The sequence below is a fragment of the Vigna unguiculata genome, chromosome 1 (assembly GCF_037176805.1).
Source record: "Vigna unguiculata cultivar grain cowpea cultivar isolate G323 ecotype 2 chromosome 1, ASM3717680v1, whole genome shotgun sequence".
Lineage (NCBI taxonomy): Eukaryota > Viridiplantae > Streptophyta > Magnoliopsida > Fabales > Fabaceae > Vigna > Vigna unguiculata.
In genome coordinates this window covers 44,020,432-44,039,596 of record NC_140792.1, presented here as the reverse complement: position 1 = coordinate 44,039,596, position 19,165 = coordinate 44,020,432, and the positions used below count along the sequence as shown (strand labels likewise).

The 19,165-nt window shown below is 31.8% G+C and overlaps 3 protein-coding genes and 2 non-coding genes across 7 annotated transcripts; 2 read left to right on the top strand and 3 right to left on the bottom strand.

Annotated features, from left to right (window-relative positions):
• Nucleotides 1-1,761: 1,761 nt before the first annotated feature.
• Nucleotides 1,762-5,365, bottom strand: LOC114163767 (autophagy-related protein 18a). The gene is made up of 4 exons (XM_028048076.2): nt 4,400-5,365; nt 3,825-4,038; nt 2,453-2,579; nt 1,762-2,052 (listed from the first exon to the last, which is right to left on the bottom strand). Exons 1-4 carry the CDS (start codon nt 5,231-5,233, stop codon nt 1,956-1,958), a joined length of 1,272 nt encoding a protein of 423 aa, XP_027903877.1. The 5' UTR covers nt 5,234-5,365; the 3' UTR covers nt 1,762-1,955.
• Nucleotides 5,366-5,577: 212 nt separating this feature from the next.
• On the bottom strand, nt 5,578-5,649 carry TRNAD-GUC (transfer RNA aspartic acid (anticodon GUC)). The gene has a single exon. It is a non-coding gene; the product is annotated as a tRNA-Asp (tRNA).
• A 75-nt stretch (nt 5,650-5,724) lies between these two features.
• TRNAD-GUC (transfer RNA aspartic acid (anticodon GUC)) lies at nt 5,725-5,796 on the bottom strand. Its single transcript has one exon. It is a non-coding gene; the product is annotated as a tRNA-Asp (tRNA).
• A 1,768-nt stretch (nt 5,797-7,564) lies between these two features.
• Nucleotides 7,565-9,975, top strand: LOC114195958 (ubiquitin C-terminal hydrolase 12-like). Of its 3 annotated transcripts, none has more exons than XM_028086415.2 (7): nt 7,565-7,712; nt 7,817-7,931; nt 8,178-8,210; nt 8,747-8,916; nt 9,018-9,297; nt 9,400-9,566; nt 9,658-9,975. In XM_028086415.2, the coding sequence occupies exons 1-7, from the start codon at nt 7,664-7,666 to the stop codon at nt 9,816-9,818; spliced, it is 975 nt and encodes a 324-aa protein (XP_027942216.1). In that variant the 5' UTR covers nt 7,565-7,663; the 3' UTR covers nt 9,819-9,975. The 3 variants fall into 3 exon arrangements, with proteins under 3 accessions (XP_027942216.1, XP_027942231.1, XP_027942224.1); XM_028086430.2 differs by having other exon boundaries at nt 9,400-9,576; nt 9,658-9,801; XM_028086423.2 differs by lacking the exon at nt 8,178-8,210.
• A 4,752-nt stretch (nt 9,976-14,727) lies between these two features.
• WEE1 (WEE1-like kinase) lies at nt 14,728-18,086 on the top strand. Its single transcript, XM_028063735.2, has 10 exons — nt 14,728-15,071; nt 15,153-15,213; nt 15,299-15,362; nt 15,662-15,928; nt 16,071-16,138; nt 16,244-16,353; nt 16,428-16,468; nt 16,563-16,711; nt 16,941-17,294; nt 17,770-18,086. Exons 1-10 carry the CDS (start codon nt 14,794-14,796, stop codon nt 17,860-17,862), a joined length of 1,485 nt encoding a protein of 494 aa, XP_027919536.1. The 5' UTR covers nt 14,728-14,793; the 3' UTR covers nt 17,863-18,086.
• Nucleotides 18,087-19,165: the final 1,079 nt, after the last annotated feature.

Genomic DNA, 19,165 nt, shown 5'->3' with positions numbered 1-19,165 from the left:
GTTTCTATATCTATTAAAGAAATAACATTTTTTACAAAGATTATCAAAATAAAATTACAAAATAAAAAGAAAGATAAATTTATTACACATAATATGATTATCTAAATTGAAAAAAAAAATAATTAAAGATTTTATTTATGATTTAATTATTGACTAATTCAATAATTTTGAAAGAACAAAAGATAATCTTTTATATGTTTTATATATAAGTGATTTATGTTATAGTTATAATTATAATAAAGTATAATCTCATTTTTTCTATTAATTACGATGATTAAATATATTATTTTAGATCATCAATTATTATTCAAGATCGACATGGAACACAACAATGGGCTTTCTATTACTCATTTGTTGATAATCATTTTTTGTTAAACATTTATTGAGTACATGAACTCCACACTACCTAATATTATTATTTGACAAAAGTTACAATTAACAATTTGAGACCATGATTTAAATGTTTTAGCTACATGACTACATGACCCAGAAAAAAATTTATCTAGTGTGTTAAGCGGATTGTAAATTTCTTATTAGGTAAAAATGAGTGAAATGAATGATATATTGATAAAAAGGTTTATAAACTCATTATTTTTTTATTTTAAAGTTTTGATATGAAATTGGTATTTTGATTTCTCGTATGAGCTTATTTGGGACTCAATGTTGAATCGTTCCAAACTACCTATAGAAAAACCTCATAATGGTATTAGAGACTATTATTTATCTTGGTGATAATCTGAATATATACTATCTAAAGTAGATAAGAATTCTAAAGTTTAAAAATTCCTAATATAAAAAGTTTTTCATTTCCAACAAATGTATCCCATTATATATATTCATGTTTGAGGGAGAGATGTTCCGATGTAGAGAAATTCAGACTTGACAAATTGATAAAAATAACTAAAATATTATGGGCTCACTCGCATGCCACCTTCCGCGTCATGTTGATTTATCATTAATTAAATTTGTTTTTGAGATGGTCTTTCATCAATTTTCAGTTTTGTTTGACATCTTTTATCACTTGAAATTTAATTTCTATTCTTGCTTTAGTTATATACATCTCCTATGAAATTTCAAACATACTTGTGTTGTGAAATTTGTATTGAAAAAGCCGCAACGAAATGGGTTTGTAACCAATCCAGCCTTCTGTCTTGTAGTGCAACTTCCTAGAACAGTTCCTTCAATATCGAATGGTTTCCCAAACGTTGCATAGGAGCATTTTAGTTTTAGAAAAATAAAGTGTTTTTAAATAATAAAATTCCTTTATAAAATTTTAAAGTTTCGTGATTAAAATAATAAAATTATCATTATTTTAAAATATTGTCATTGCTAAAATACAATTTCCAAAATTCTCTCATAGTTATAGAAAAAATATATATAAAACAAATGATTTCTTTAGCGAATCAACCCATAGGTCCACGAACTATAAATGTCATGCAGTACAGGTAAAAAATTAGGGGGCCTTTCGGGTAGACCATCCCAGTCTACTTTTACGGATTAAATGCGAGACAAATCAAAATCAAAGAGACCAATTCTTGAAAACTGTAACCACTTGAGTGAGAAAAGTTTAACTAAATGTGGACTTATATTAAGAATCTCATCTTTTATGACAGAATTATGAAGAGCACTTTAATATTTAAGAAACCAAATTAAGTGTTTCATTGCCGGAAATAAATAGTATCGATTAAAAAAATGCCACAGCTTTCACTCCCGTACTATATACAACACTAATACACACAACACATAATAAGGTACTGCACATTTTACCATAACTCTATTTATTATTTAAAAATTGCAAAACTAAATAATTACATTATTGCATTGGAAACAACGAGGTAAAACTGAGTTAGTAATAATAGTAATTTATGGGTGTAATTCACTATACATCTATTTACCACTACGCGGAGAATATTGTCGCAGAACAAACTAAGCAAAGCGGAAACGCCATTGGCGTCTCACAAGGTTGTTTCTGGTTCTGGCTTTAAAAAGTTATGATACTCCAGTTGAGTCATCTCCCCTCCTTGTACTGGATCAAATTGGCATCTATAGAAGCTGCATAAAACCAAATCAACTGCAATTCATTAAATCATCATACATATGCGTCCATCTTCTGCTGAGATACGAAAAGGTCAAATAAACAAGAATTTTAGAAACAAAGCATAACTATTGATAAATGAAACACATGAACAAAATTATAAGAGGAAGACCGGGTGTTTCAGCTATCTTCATAATTGAATTAGAGTTAAATTAAATTTGGCCGTCATTAGCTTTCATCATATATATCTTAGACAATAATGACAAACTAAGAATTCTCTAGTTCAAAACAATGTTATTTCTTCACATCAACTCAGTACTTCAGAGTCCGGGACTCTACTGAATAACATGATTAAGTCTAAGATAAACAGAATAGCTATCAACAAGTAAACAGTATTGTCATTTTCCAAAATCATACCTTCCATCCATGCCAAGAATTATGACTGTATTCTTTTCGTGACCAAATGCAACAATGTAGTGAGAGCCCTCTTGTAAGCGAAACTGAGCAACCGACCACTCAGAATTGAAATACTTGGGTAACACTCCTGCAAATGCAAAGCAAGACAAAATCAACAAGGCAAGTGGAATTGATCAACACGCTCTAGCTGAGATCATAAATTATATAAAATTTCCGAAACCACAACACACTTCATAGACAGTGTTCGGTCTAAATAAATATTATGAAAATGAGGAATAATTTTAACAAATTTGGGGGCAGACAGGTGGCCAATTAAACGGATGAACAACTGCTAAAACTACATTTACAACGAAAATATTTTAATGGTTAAACAGATCATAGCAAACGGGTAGTACTTTTGACGTAACAATTAAAATAAAACATCCTTGACCCCAAAAATATAGTTCATATGTTCTGAAAATTAACATTGAAAATAGGGTGAAAAAAGGATCACCAGGGGGAACATTGCCTTACCTTAGAAAGAAAAGCAAGGAGTGTGATTTTATAATATTCCATTCACGACAGATGTAAACAAATCACCCCAATTCCAAAATGCCACCTTTACTACCCAGACCAGAAATTGAATGGCAAATGTACCAGCCCTTACGTATAGGTTTCTGAGGCAGGAACTTTTGAAGCCAAAATTCAACTATATAAGGATTAAATATTGTCTTAATAAGTTTAAAAACTATTTTTGCTTTGAATCCAACTTTTCAGTGTCCCGAAAAATTTAGAGAAATACTCCTAAATGGATCAGTAAAAATCACTTATATTAGCAAAATCTGATATTCAACCTGTTCTGATTTGAATTTTACTGTAAAGAGAGAGGTGTGATATGATTTGATAGGGAAATATCTTATCAAATATTTTCTATTATTAAATATTGATTTTGTTCCTTATTATTGTAAGCAATCCTTTCAACAGAACATTTATATAAAATTAATGTCCCACCAATTTCATGTAAATATAGTTATTTTTCTTTTACCATTATTACATATGTTCACTGGAATTAATTTATCTCTAAAACATTTGCAGTAAATTTTACTTAAATTTTCAACCATTACATAAATGAAATCAATTTCACCAACACTAGAAAAGCAAGCATACAATCAATTATGAACTCTGACACCAATCATGAGGCTCTATCATCCATTAATATCTTCTTGTTTGAAAAACAACCATAATCAATGTTACCAATTCAACCGTCACCCGCACAACAAAATAGGATTACCCATAAAAAAAGGTAAAAATCATTTTAGAAGAAATTGCTAATTTCACAAGTACAACATATACGATATAAAATGAAAAGAAATACTCTCGTAAAGGAATTCACCTTTAAATTTGCTGAAGGAGCGAGATGAGTTAGATGGGGTAATGGCAGTATCTGAATTGGATGCATTTTGAGGCTTTTCTTCCTCGGAGAAGCTAGAATTAACCTTAAGGCTGAATACATGGACAGTACCCTTGTCACTTGAGACTGCAAGCCACCGAGCAGTAGAAGAGAATGCCAAACTATAGATCTCAGCAACATTTGCACCCCTTCTCACCTAAACGTGACACCCAAAAAATTTATAACCAAGACAACCACAATGTTTCAAATCATCACATACTAAAGCGTGAAAGCAGAGAAAATAAACTAATATAGACATTTACTACCTAACCTTATAACTTCACCAACCCATGCAAAAATTTATGAATTACACACAGTAACCCAATATCCCGATTTAATCACTCACTTTATTCTATACCAGCACAGTCTTTGGAAATTACTCGTTGTAGGGACCACAGTGGGAATCGTTCATTAAGTGAAGAGGTTAAATCATAAAGATTGTACAAGTTGAAAGACCGAAGGAGTAATTTAAAACAAAGACAATTGAGAGAGGAGAAAACCAACAAAACACCACATACTTCCTGAAGGATTGTGCCCTGAACCGTGTCGAAAATTCGAATCAGCGTGCCCTTGGAGCTGGCGGTGGCAATTAACTGCCCATCAAGCGTGAGAGCTAAACAAGCAATTTTGGAATCATGCGCTGATATGAACTTTGTCTTCTTCTGCGAGTAGTGCTCCACGCGAATCTGACCCTTCTGCAACCCAGGGCATGCGAGAACGAGCGAATCAGACAGTTGCGAAACCGCGCAGAGACCCTTAGGGTTGGGATAGGTCTCAATCTGGTGCAAGAGATTAAGGTCCAGGAAGTTGTAGACCAAAATCCTCTGCTCGACGGCGACGATAATCCGATCGCGGCGGAGGCGGACGCTGCGAACCGCGGCGCGAGGGGATAAATCACCGATGCAGCAGCCCTCGTGGTCGTCCCAGATCATGACCTTGTTGGGAGGGAAATGGGGCTGGGGTCCGCCGCCGACGAGGGCGATGATGTTGCATCGGAAGAGCATCTCGACGTGGCCGATTCCGCCGCCGTCAAACTCGCGGCGGAATTGCTCGCTGAAGGGGTTGCAATTGTAGATGCGGAAACCGTTGTCAGTGGCGGCGGAGAAGCAAGCCTGGTCCTGGTTGAAGGCGAGGTGGAGCAACGTCGGGGGCGCCGCTGGGGACAATCCCGGTGGCGAGGAGGCGGGGGAGAGGGATTGCTGTGGCGATTTATGTTGCGGAGGCATGAGGGATTCGAAGTCGAGTGTTTGGGACTGGTCGGGGAGGAAATTAGGGTTTGGATTTGAACTGGGGGAGGTGGTGGGATCAGGGTTTGGCCATGGAGGAGAAGCGCTTGCAGAAAGCGTAGCCATTGAAGAATGAAAGAAGAGAGTGATCGATTTGGTTCAAATCAAAGGATTCAAAAACTGAAATATTCTCAGCTTCCTTCTCCCGCTAAGCACGCAAGATTATCACTCACTGCTTTCAGTATTACTTACTTAAATTACAATTACTTGCTTAAATCACAATTACTAATTAGTTTTAATCTTGTACGTTAATAACGGAACCCGCTGAAACTGAAAGAGAGAAAATCTACTTGCAAAGATGGAAACCGGGTCGGGTCACCTGTTCCTATGGAACCCCTTACCAAAACTAAAAATAGGTTCAAGTATCCGATTCGGGTCAACCCACGTAAATCTGAAAAAAACAAAACACTCGCCGCTGCCGGGGATCGAACCCGGGTCACCCGCGTGACAGGCGGGAATACTCACCACTATACTACAACGACTCTATGTCTTTTTTATACTAATGTTTTATTTAAAACAATAAAAAAGACCGCATAAAAAATTGAAAAAACCAGAGACGCCGTTGCCGGGGATCGAACCCGGGTCACCCGCGTGACAGGCGGGAATACTTACCACTATACTACAACGACCAGATGTCTATTTAAAGATTTTAAGAAATTTAGTCCACTAATAATTAGTTTTTGTCACTTCCAAAACTGATCATATCGTCCTATAATTTTACAGATACGTGTATAAATTCAATGTACATTGTATTCGTATGTCGCCTAGAAAATAATTTTGAGCGTATTAGAATTTGGTGAATTTTATTTCATTTGCTCTAAGATTAAATTATTTACATTTCCTTAATAATTTCGAAAAACTAAAGTTATATTATTTAAAAGTAATTTTGTGTAATAAACAGGTTTAAGTAAGTTGAAAAATTGTATTATCTGACTATATATGTATAATTGGTCTGCCTAATGTCATCAACCTGAGATTTAGTTCATGGTATGTTTGTTTTAGCACGCAACATCTCTTATACACTACTACAATTGAACTTTTTTGCTAACTAAATGACAAATTTTATTTTATGGTATACTTGTAATGTAATGTTTGTTAAATAATTTAAGTAAATCATAATGCATATGCCAACTTTAATTTATATATTATACATCTAGCATACATATTTTATACTAACATGCTGTAATAATTAGTTTATTTTTATAAAACGGATAAAAATTACTAATTTTTTCTTTTATTCCATAATATATGTCGAATGGTGTCTGGTGACCAATAAATTATAAGAAATGATTCACAAATTATATTTTCCATGTTTTATTTCTAAATTATATAGTTGAAACTACATATATATAAATAGATAACTCTTATTCACATTACTTAAAAATTCATTTTACGTCTTTGATGTTTCCCTTCCATTTATTTACTATTTTAGGTAATGAAAATGTGAATATGCTAATTGTTTATTTCATGTCATTTGCGAGTGAGTAAAGTCACGAATTTGTGAAATAGGTTATAGAATGACCATGCCCTATTGGAATCAATTCGGAAAAGCTTAAAATAAATTCTATATGCTTTGGAAACGATTATGGATTTTATTGATTTCAAAATTTTAACTAAATACATTTTATTGTTTATTAATTTTAATGACAAGGGAAAAAGAGCTATGTTACATTTTAATCTATTAAAATATTTTTTATTTATTACATTGTTCACATTTATCTTCAATTCTCTTCACTTTCACCTTTAGAATCTTAAGAACAAAATCGTAAAAAAGTTTTAGGTTCCAAAATGAATAATATTCCGAGTTTGATGATTGACTCTACCATTATCATCTCAACGAACTTAAGTTCAAAACCATAATTATATTTTAATATTAAGGATATTTAAATTATTTTATAGTATTTATTTATATGAAAATTTATGCAAGTGTGATAATTAACGTGTAACAAGTAAATAGAAATATTAAACTAAAGTCTAATTTAGATGTTCGTATCAAATTAATCATTTAGTATTATTATATTACCTAGCAGAATTTCTTAGGAATGTTGATATGGAAAATCAAACTATTATTTCATCTTCTCATTAGTATACTTTTTTTTTTTGCTTTTTTTTTTTTTTTGTTATTGTGAAGATATTACTCTTCTTGATGATTAACATGGTGGAGAAAATCATAATAAGAGGGTTTCTGATGCAACAAGAAACAAGAAAAAGTATATTGTGCTAGCGTGTATTTCTTAAGGTAACGGATTCCTATTGTACTGCATTTGAAAATAGTGTGCAAGATCTTAGCATCACCCTAGGTATAACCAAAGGCATAGATAACATAACTAGCAAACAATCCTTTTCTTTGTTGCAGCATTGAAGAAATCAATCACATTAAACCAAATAAGTGCAGAGACCCACATGTAGCTGCACAATTTATTAGAATCTCTGAGAAACTCCAAAACCCGTATTTAAGCTTCTTTAGTGTTTACCACTGGATTGTCTGCGACAATCATGGATATCAAAACTATTGACACGTTATGTTCTGACAAAACCATGAAAGGTGTCGCTTTTCTTTTCCCATATCCCTTTCACATATATTATACATGCGATGCTTCTATTCTGTTTTCCGAATTTTACTGTGTTTTTTTTGGCTATATCTCTAAGGAAGAAAAGCCCCACCAAGTCATTACACATTTAAAATCAAGTCCTTCTCATGGCTGTCCAAGGCATCGGTTCAAAAATGCACCTCCGAAGAATTTGAAGCAGGAGGTTATAAATGGTACATGCATCTTCTTTTGCCTTCAAAATCATCTCTTTCAAACAATAATGCACCAACCCAACATTATTACACATTCTGTTTTCTTATTTTAAGAATGAAATTTTAAGTTTAATTCAAAGTGTATAAAGCGAAGATTACATCTATTTATATACGATGATATGGTTTTATCGGTTTTTTTTGTATTTCGAGATCCATTTGAATTTAAATTTGTAAAAATGAGTTCTTTGAATTTTTTTTGCAAAATAGGGTCAAGTTGTTGGATGAACAACGACATTACAGGTAAAGTTGTTCTCTATCTTGTCGGGTTTTTTTTTTTTTTTAAATAAGCAAAATCGTATTATGGGAGGTCAGTTTCTATTCATGTCAGAAGTGAAGTGTCCTCGTACATGACGACTTCACTTTTTAATTTTTTATGTTGTAGTTTTATCTTATTTGTATTCACACAATAAATTTTTGTATACTATTAACCGATAAAAATGATCTTTAGTATATGCTCAAACAATTACAATTAAAAGTTATTAAAGTCATCATATTTCATATATAAACAAATATAAAATTGCAACATTAAACAAAAAATTGAATAGTAAAATCATCAATCAAGAAACAACTTCACTTTTTACATATAACATAAACTGTTATGTATGAGGACAATTTTTTCCTATTTTGCGAAAAAAAAATATCGATGGAACCTATTTTACATATTTTTGTTCAAATGTACCTGGAATACAAAAAAGACGGTTTTATCTTTAGTCTGACTTATAATTCTCCGACACACTTTTTGTTCAAACGTGTTGCTCAAATGAACGTGCACGTAGGAGCCTGTCAATTTACCCAGATGGGAACAAAAAAGAGGGTGGTAAAGATCATGTTTCTATTGATCTGGTGCTGGTGGACACAAGCTCGCGGCCTCTTGACTGGGAGATCAATGCCATTGTAAATTTTTCTGCATATAATTTTATTGACGATGAATATCATATAACTCAAGGTACAGTTCAGCTGAGTGGTATTTCAATCTTTAATTTGTTTGGTGAAGTTTTTCAACATCTGAACTTCACAAGATGCTAACAAATTGAAAAACTCATGCAGATACAGATGTAAGGCGTTTCCATGTGCTGAAAACTGAGTGCGGTGTCGCAAAATTCATCGACAGAAGCACATTTTACGACTCTTCAAACGGATATCTGATGGACGATACATGCGTGTTCGGAGTCGAGGTTTTCGTTGTGAAGAGCACCAACAGAGGCGATTGTTTATCAATGTTTGAAGGACCTATCCCCTGTTCTTACACTTGGAAATTCACTAACTTTTCCTCTGCAAAATTAGACAAGTACGAGTCTGAAACATTTGTCGGGGGAAACTACAAATGGTATGGTACTACATAAAAATGATATATATTCAGAACATTACTTGAGACCAAATGTGTGTGTTGTTTGACAAATATGTTTTTGTTTTGTTTCTTTTATCCTAGGAAGCTGCTTCTGTACCCAAATGGAATCGTGGAGGGAAAGGGCAACAGCGTATCATTATTCTTAGTGTTGGATGTCTCAACTCTACCCGCCAACACTAAACTCGTTGTTGAGAACATCGTGCGTGCAAAGAACCAGAAAAGTGATGAGAGGCATCTTCAAACCAAAGGCGAGGCCATGTAAAAGTGCTTTTATATTTGTTTATGCAGATTCAGATGCAACCTAGTATTCCTTAAACTTGGTATTGTTTGTTCTTGCAGCTTGTCGTAAGTTCTCGAACTCCAATGCAGCATGGGGTTCCCGACAACTCGTGGCCTTAGCTAAACTTAAAGACCCAAATTCTGGGTTTTTGGTGGACGATACTTGCGTCTTTGAAACTGAATTCACGATTCTTGGCGTAATGATGCCCCGAACTGATTGATTTCAGAAACCCTCTGTATTGTTCATGAAGTAATTTGTTTTAATATCTCACTTGAAAAAGCTAAACCCATTGTAAGTGTTTAAAGGAATTTGTTTACGTGAAACTAGCATGCACACATACGCGATAAAGTCTCTGTACACATATTTTAAATATGAATAATATTATATGAGTAGATAATAATAATGAAATATTATTAAATTAATAAAAATAAAATTATATTTATTAAAAAATAATATCAAATATATAAATAAACAAGAGAGAATAATTGTTGATAAATAAAGAAAAAACAAAGATAAACAATTTTATAAAAATGTTTGTAAAAATAACAGTCAATTTTTAAAAATTTAATAAATAATTATATTTTAAATTGTAAAATTGCTATTTTAAAATGTGGACAAAAAAATCATCTTTTTACATATTGGTAGATGAAATGCCTACCAAAAAGTATATTTATACAATAGTTTGGGAAGTTGTGTGTAAGTGAATTGTTGTTCATTCTCAATTGAGTTTATCGTGTGTTTTTTTTTTTATGGTGTTATTGTAAATTTTTGTCTTCAACAAATTAATGGAGTATAATATTTATTTTTGGAGACAGTTTCAGCCTGAGATGTTAAAAATGAAGCATAATCATACAATTTCCATTTTATTTAAAACATAATTATAAACTTTTAGATGTACCAAAATAATATAGACTGATTTTTATCGCGAACATTTTATTTTTTGTGAGAAGAAAATCTCAAATACCTTTATTTTTATGAAATGTTGAATGCCTGTCAACAATTAAAATATTTCTAGTTTTTTATTCTATAATATAAATATTAATATTTTTCATAAAAATTCTGTTTTTCAATATATTTTAACTTTGACTTAATAAAATTTCATTTTTTTCTGCTAATATAATTAAATTTATTTTCACTTAATTATGCATGGATAATACGTGTATCTTTAAATCTTAATATATCATAATCACAATTCACTAGGATACTAAATCTTCCATAAGATAATTATTATCTGGATTCTACCATTTACAATTAGACATCAAGTACACGTAAATCAGAATTACTCATAATTAAAAATAAAATATTATTTAGAATATAATTATTTTGAAATACAAAAAAAAAAAATCTAAGTAATCACAAATTAAGATAATATCTCAAGGCCGAAACAAGATTGAATTTGAGTTGTTATCAAATACCACAACCTTCTTTCTTAAAAAGCTAGACACTCGAATTATAATTCTCGTCGTAAAAGTTTTAACTTTTATTATTAGAAAAAGAAAAATGTTTGGTTGACATCGTAAAATCCTAAAACATGGCATGTTAGAAGTGACAATGTTTTAAAATAATGAGACTTTATTATTTTAATATTAAAAAATGTTAGCATAAATGTTTCATTGTTTTAAAAGTATATTATCTCTTTAAAAATCATTTGTTTAGAGATGATTCTTGTCCTTTGCTTATGTGATTGAAGATGTAAGACCCTAACAGTGATCCTCGTAGTGAATTCTTCAATTTGAACTAACCAACTTCTTCAGTCGTGTATGTTAATTTTCAGTCGTTTTTCTTGGTCTTCTCCTGATTTTTGTTACATGTGAGTTTTTTCGGTTGCATATGCCTTTTTAGTCTTCTATACGAGTTTTTGTTGATCAATGATTATAACAGTAAATCCTAATCATTCTTTTTGTGATGTTTTTATTGTAGATAAAACATCTTATAGAGTTTGAAACGTTTTGGTGTTTTTATAACTGTTTAAGTTGGAAATCAAGTAAGGGAAGCTAGTTGTTATCTGTATGTGTGAATTTCATAAGTTTTGATAATTTTGCATGCTTATGTTTGATGGTGATTTGGTGATGAAATTGAGTTGTATGATGAAACTTGTTGGTCTGTATGATTTTTGTGTTTTGAATTGTATGATAAATGGTAAAATAATGTTGTTTGATTTAGTGATGATTCAAAGAAATTAGAATTTTGAGTCCTTGATCAAATTGGTACTAGCTCTAATGTTTTAAAACCGTTTTGAACCAAAATCATAGGAGAAGAGTACCAAATTGAACAATAAAATATGTCTAAAATTCCCAATTTCACAAAGTGCATTTGTTGTCATCTCAAGTGGCGTTGAGCGACAAATTTCACTGTTGAGGGTTGTGACCACTACAAGTTTAGGAGCATTTTAGTTCCAAGGTGTTGAACGCCATTTTTTATGAGGCAAATGGTGCTGAGCGCTGAGTGTCATATGTCTTGTTTTGTCTGTTCTCATGTTTAGTTATTTTTAAATGATTTGTAGTTGGCACTAAGCATATTTATCAGCTTTTATTGTTAGGACTTGAGATAAAAATGTTGTTGTGGGTATATAAGATGATAATTGGTATGTAATGATGTGTGAGCAAGTTATGATGTTCAAAAAGTTTTAAGGAAAATTCTTGGTGGTGGTATTGATAGTGTATGCCTTGATATAGGAGATGTCAATAAGAAAGGTATCTTGAACTCTAATGATCATTCTTACTCAAATAGAGTATAATGAGTTATGTGGTGTGAGTAGCAAGAAATCATAGTCTTGAGACGTATTGGACCCTAGGCATGAACAAGATTAACCTTATATATGGTTGGGTGATAACCCCTTTAAGCTAGACTCTGCAAAGTTTAGGAACTATCACCGGTGCACACTTTTAGTGAATTCTATATTAAGAGTATGTATCCAGATAATTGAGTTTAGTGTCGGCTGTTTGTGTGAATTTAGACAGTGATATGATTTATACCGTGTTTATATGCTTTTTGCATGAGTTAATTTTATATACATATGGATTTTTTTTATACACTAGCTTATCATGTTTTGTAGTTGTGTTTTCTTCTTTTACGATAATCACCTCATCGGTGCGAGCATATGGAGTTGCAAATTTAAAGACACATAAGGAGGATGAGGAGCCATCAATCAGAGTAGTGGAAAGTCCCATAGAGTTTTAGTTTTGGTTAGTATTTTGTGTAGAGTTTGTTGGTTTGGTTTGGATGTATAAACGATATACTTTATAGTCACATCTTTTGTAAGATAATATTGATATATATTATACGCTGCATTATTTGTTTTGAATATTATGATGTTATAAACGCATGCATTACACGTTTTTCATCCAACTTTTTTTTTTTATAGGCAATGTTGAACTTCTTATATTTTCAAATTGTTAGAGGAGTTGCACCCACAACATCTCTCATTCTTTTCTTCTAACTATATCCCTAAATCATTCTTATATGTCCAATTGTGTATATATCTTATTTACGCAACTTTATGATATACACGACATTAGTTAATTAACTTCTTTATAAACTGAAGTTAAATATAAAGTTTACACAACTTTATGATATACATGACTTGTCATTTAAATAACTTCTTTATAAACTCAAGTTAAATATAAAGTTAGATATAACCAAATGTTTATATTACACATTTTTAGAAAAGTAAAGTATTTGCATAAAATGAATCCAAGACATTTTTTTAAAGAAATATTACATGCACACACTTAATTGCGGTATATCTTTTTTAGAACATAAGAAAATAACATATTTAAAAACAAACATTCAATGAATATTATAAATCCTTTTAACTATAATTTGTCCAAATAAATACTTAACGTATAAAATATATTCACAATCAATAAGCAAATTAAATTCTTGTTTGTATCTCGCATCTTATTTTTATACTTCATTCTTAATTCTTAACACGTAATAAAAAAAAAAGATACGTTTTATTCAATTTTGATCTACATATATAAATTAATACACATTTTTTTCTTACAATTTAGTGATCTACATATCACTAAATCATTCATATATCTTCAAATGTGTATGTATTTTATTTACATAACTTTATAATATAATGAGTTATCAATTAAATAACTTCTTTATAATATCAAGTTAAATATAAAGTTGGTTAAAAACTAAATATTTACATTACACATTTGTAAAGAAATAAATTATTTTCATAAAATAAATCCAAGACATTTTTTTAAAGAAATATTTTATACACACACCGAATTACAACATATCTTTTTGTAAAACATAAGAAAAGAACATATTTAAAATAAACATTCAGTGTATATTATAAATCCTTTTAACTATTATTTGTCCAAATAAATACTTAACATATTAACAATCAATAAGCAAACGTAATTCTTATTTTTATTTCATATCATATTTTTATACTTTATTCTTAATTCTTAACATGTAATAAAAAAACAAAGATATTTTACTGTGAAAAAAATATTTTTATAAAAAAATAAATATACATTCTATTCAATTTTAATCTAGATGTATAAATTAATACACACATTTTTTTCATACAATATAAATCAATATTTTTTTATTTTATTAAAATAATACGTATTTGCTATCACTTTTCTTTTCATTCGCATGGCCATAGTGTCCATGGTGTATTTCATTTTTTATTTTTCTCTTCATTTCGCTATATTTCGTTTTTAATATTTTTCTTCATTTCACTCAATAAATTAATTATTAATCATTAGTACGGGAAATCCTTTACCATTCCAAAGAGGTACGGTTTTCCCAATGGATACAATGCACACGCGTTTCATCATCACATCTTATTCTCTCTCATACCACTTCAACTTCACTCAATCAGCTTACGCAGCACGCCAATACAATACGCGCCATCTAAACCACTTCCCTAATCAAAGTCAAAATCTCACCGTTCATCATACCATATCTTCCTCAATCAACAGCCAAGATCCACTTAACAAAATTGCTCAAGTAGACTTCCCCACACGGAACTCCCTTAAAATTGAAAAGAACCCGCGCGATTTTGAATTTCTCTGCCACTCCGTACTCCACTAGCTTATTTTTAATTTATTTATTTATTTTCCACAAATTTCATTATCATTTTATATAAATATAACTGTGTCTTTTTCTGCAGGTTGAAGTAAGCTAAAACACTGTGATTCATCGTGATCGTGGTGGTGAAGACGAAGATGAAGAGGAGAAGCAGCAAGATTGGAAAGAAGCAGAGCAGGAAGATGAAGGGCGCGTTGAGTAACAGCACCACCAGGCACTTGCAGCTTCAGCTAGGTCAAGTCTCCCTCATTCCTCTCAACCAACCATCTTCTATCACTTCTTCCGCGGTTTCTCGCTTCCAGAACCTTCTCGATTCCGAACCTCCCAACGCGTCTTCATCGCGCGTTCCGCTCACCGACGATGCCGTCGCCGTCGTCGACGACAGAGACTGTATTCTCAGCCAGGACTTCTTCTGGTACTCATCTTATTATCCCTATCGAATTTTTCAATTTCGTTTCCTCTTTCGCTCACACTGTTCCTTTTTTGTTCCTGGCAGCACTCCGGATTACATCACTCCGGATAATCCGCATTCTTTGAATGGCTTTGATTGCGATATGGTAATGTATTTCAAATTGCTAATGTCGTGGTTGTTGCCGTTGCATTGAAAATGAATTGTAGCTTATTAGGGTTTCTGTTTTGTAGGATACTCCCTGCCCCAAATCGCCTGAGAAGCTTAACACTACGAAGAGCAAGAGATGCCGACCAGGTAGAATCAGTCGCATTTTATTGTGCTTTTTGACAATCTATTACCTAGTTTAATGTTTCTGGCATTCGTATTTTTTTACTAAGAGTTTGAGTTTAAAATCCATGTAGTGCCTCACTTCGTCAGCGTAATCATTGACATATGTGTATTAGTCTTGACACGAATGACATGCATGCCAAGCGCGCTGTAAATGTTTTAAATCGCATGAAAAAACAAGTTGTGCATTGTACTTTTTTTTTCTTGTTTACTCATAGTCGGTTCATCCTCTCATGAAAAACATCGGATATGTATACTTTTCTTAGATGTTATGTCGGTTCGACCTCTCAGCCCCACCTTTTCTGGTGACCATCAGCCAGCTGTGGAACTGGGAAAAGATTCTGTTGCAGACGAATTTGCTTTTGAGAAAACAATAGCAGCTGCTAAACCAAATGGTCAGAATTACGTGTCCCAATCTGCAATTGCATTGCGTTTCGGGGTTATGCCTCCTCCTTGCTTTAGGAACCCATTTTTAAATAATGTTACAGACGAGGAGATTGATCCTTTTCGAAACCAAAGATTGAAATGTGCAGGTGTGATTCTAGTTAGTTCCTTCACTACTTCTTTTCAATAATCGTGGACAGGCTTTTGCTACCTGCACCATGTTATAACATTTGGCATTTTTTTCCCCCAAAATTATTGTAAATTTCTAACTACACAGTGGTGAAATTGCAGGCCTCTTCCCTGCAATCAGTGGTGGTGACGGGATTCCACGCTATCGTTCTGAGTTTCATGAAATTGAGGTATTGTGTTTTTTAAAAGGAAATTTTAACTTCTATTGATTGCTTGAATTGGTTTTAGCCTCTCTGGATCGATAACTTATGTATAACTTATCCTTTCCTTCTCAGCTAATTGGTGGAGGGAACTTTAGTCATGTTTTCAAAGTATTAAGACGACTAGATGGATGTTTGTATGCTGTTAAACGGAGCATCAGACCGTTACGCCTTGAAACAGAAAGGTACCATCTTTGAACTGTTGAATGTTATTTTTTTCACATGTCCGGTCACTTACTATAATCTTCCGACATTGCAGGACAAAAGCTATGATGGAAGTTCAAGCTTTGGCAGCCCTAGGTTTATAACTCATAGTTTCACCTCTTGTTTTATTCTGCATAATGGGTTGTGTCGAGTTTGCTTTCTTTATTTTATTAACCTTTTGGCTCGTCAGGTTTGCATCAGAACATTGTGGGTTACTATTCTTCATGGTTTGAAAATGAACAGTTGTACATTCAGACGGAGTTATGCGATCACAGTTTATCCATAAGAAAATGCCCAGAGGCATTTACAGAAGCACAAGTGTTAGATGCCTTATTTCAGGTGAACTTTTTTCGCGACCATTTTTGAATGGACCTTGCTGTTATGCTTCGTTACACGGCATGTAGGAGTTATGAAAGCTGGATGTCTCACACGAACTACCTTCTGTTTACTATGATGAAAGTTCACTCACTGTCTCTTAGATTTTTATTCTGGTAGAGTCATACACAAGTTTCTCCCATTCCGTTGTGCTTATGCATATTTTTTGTTTGATTTGTTATGACATTGTCAGATTGCCAATGCTCTGCGATTTATTCACGAGAAGGGAATGGCTCATCTAGATGTGAAGCCCAATAATATTTATGTGAAGAGTGGTGTTTATAAACTCGGTGATTTTGGATGTGCGACTCTTCTTGATGGTAGCCTCCCAATTGAGGAGGGTGACGCACGTTATATGCCCCAGGAAATTCTTAATGAAAATTATGATCATCTAGACAAGGTTGATATCTTCTCCTTGGGAGCTTCTATTTATGAACTTATTCGAAGATTGCCTTTGCCAGAATCAGGATGTCAATATTTTAACCTCAAGGAAGGAAAGTTTCCCCTCTTGCCTGGTCATTCGTTGCATATTCAAAACTTGCTCAAGGTAATACATTGTTTTGGTTTAATGACCAGAAAACTGTTAACAATTCACTCCCTCCAATGGTTTTGTTATCTTTCAACACAACACGGTGGATTTCTTGCACGAGTGATGGGAAGTCTAGTTTTTGGTTTGTGGTTTACTTTGGTCAAGAAACTAGGCATTCACACGTAAAGGAAATTAGAATTCCATTATCATACGTTTACTTTACTACTAATACTTCTATACTCTGGTGAAGTTTAAGTTCTACTCTAAAGCTTCAGTATTTATCGTTGCGTCATCCAGCATTACGTCATTTAAATTTGGAGGATTGTTCATTTTGCACGAACAGAATTTTGTGATAATCTTAGTGTCCAATATCTATGTATTGTTTGTTCTTTTGATATTTATCTTCATTTCAAGTTTTTTTTTGTCCTAAATAACATTGTTTAGATTTTGAATTTGTAATTTTAACATGTTTATGTTTATTTTGGTGATTCAGGTCATGATGGACCCTGATCCGGTTAAGCGGCCTTCTGCTAGAGAATTGGTAGAAAACCCAATTTTTTGTAAGAAGATTCAAAGAACTGCGTGAAGTTAACCACGAATTATTTTGCTTTTGGGTTGAATCATATATGATCGGTCTTGATTGTTTCATGGCCAATTTTGTGAAATATCTTTTTCAGATATATATGTACACCAAACATTCTTGAGAATGGAGCAAAAATTGTAAATTTAATGGTCCAATTATGCATTGGATTTTACTAATGATGTGCAAATGACAATTGGCAAATAGAAAGCTCACTTTAAAATATTCAATTGTCTTTTGTTATTCCTGCTGTTATGAGAACATAAGTAGTGCTCAACTGCTTTGTTATTTTTAGGGAATTTGTTTGACATATATTCCAGGTTTTATTATGAATATCTTTTTATATTTTATATATTTTTGTAATTTTAAATGAGATATTTAAAAGTAATTCTTAAAAATAAATGTTTAATTTTAAAGTATAACTAGATAAAACTATAATGTCTTACAGAAAACAATTACAAGTAAATTTAAGTAAAACTAGTTTAAAACGCAATTTTAATTTGTAAGTTTTAAAAAATGTATATTAACCCATAAAATTAATCTTCAAATTAGTTTTTGAATAGTAATATTTTTTATTAATAATTTTATTTTAATGACTTGATTCTTAAACAAATCTAAATATACATTAGTATTAGTGGATTATGTAACATGTATATATTCATAAAAATATCTTCGGTATCCAATTATATTTAAATTCATCTAAATAATGTATTGTTTAATAAGGTGTAAAATTTTTATGATTAAACTGATAATACAGTGTTGTTTTGTAAGTTTTTCAATAATGTAAAGTGTTATTTTTTGGTTATAATAAATGTACAATGTCAGTACCAACTCATTTCTTTATATATTGATCTCAATTAACAAATCACTCGAGAAAAACATTTGAAATTAATAATTAATATTGACTTAGTCATTAGCAGGGACAAAACTTTCCACATTAAGATTGAATTATTTATTTTACATTCCCATTACTGAAAATTTAACGAAATTTCATTTGTATAGGTAGAGAGTTCACATTCAACTTCTCCACCAAATGTTTCTTTTACTAAATTTACCCAACCAACCATCTTCACTTCTCCATCATACATTTTCTACCTTAAAATTCATATTACTAATATCTCTATTCATTTATAACATTATTTCTTACATTCAAAGTATCTATTTTTTTTATATTTTATTATTTAAAAAAATGATTTTATCCTTTATTCTCCTTATTTACTTTTTATTATACTCTATCTAACTCTTCCGATTATAATTCTTTATTTTTTCCAACAAGAAGGAAATTTAGCCTCAGAGAAAAGAACATCAA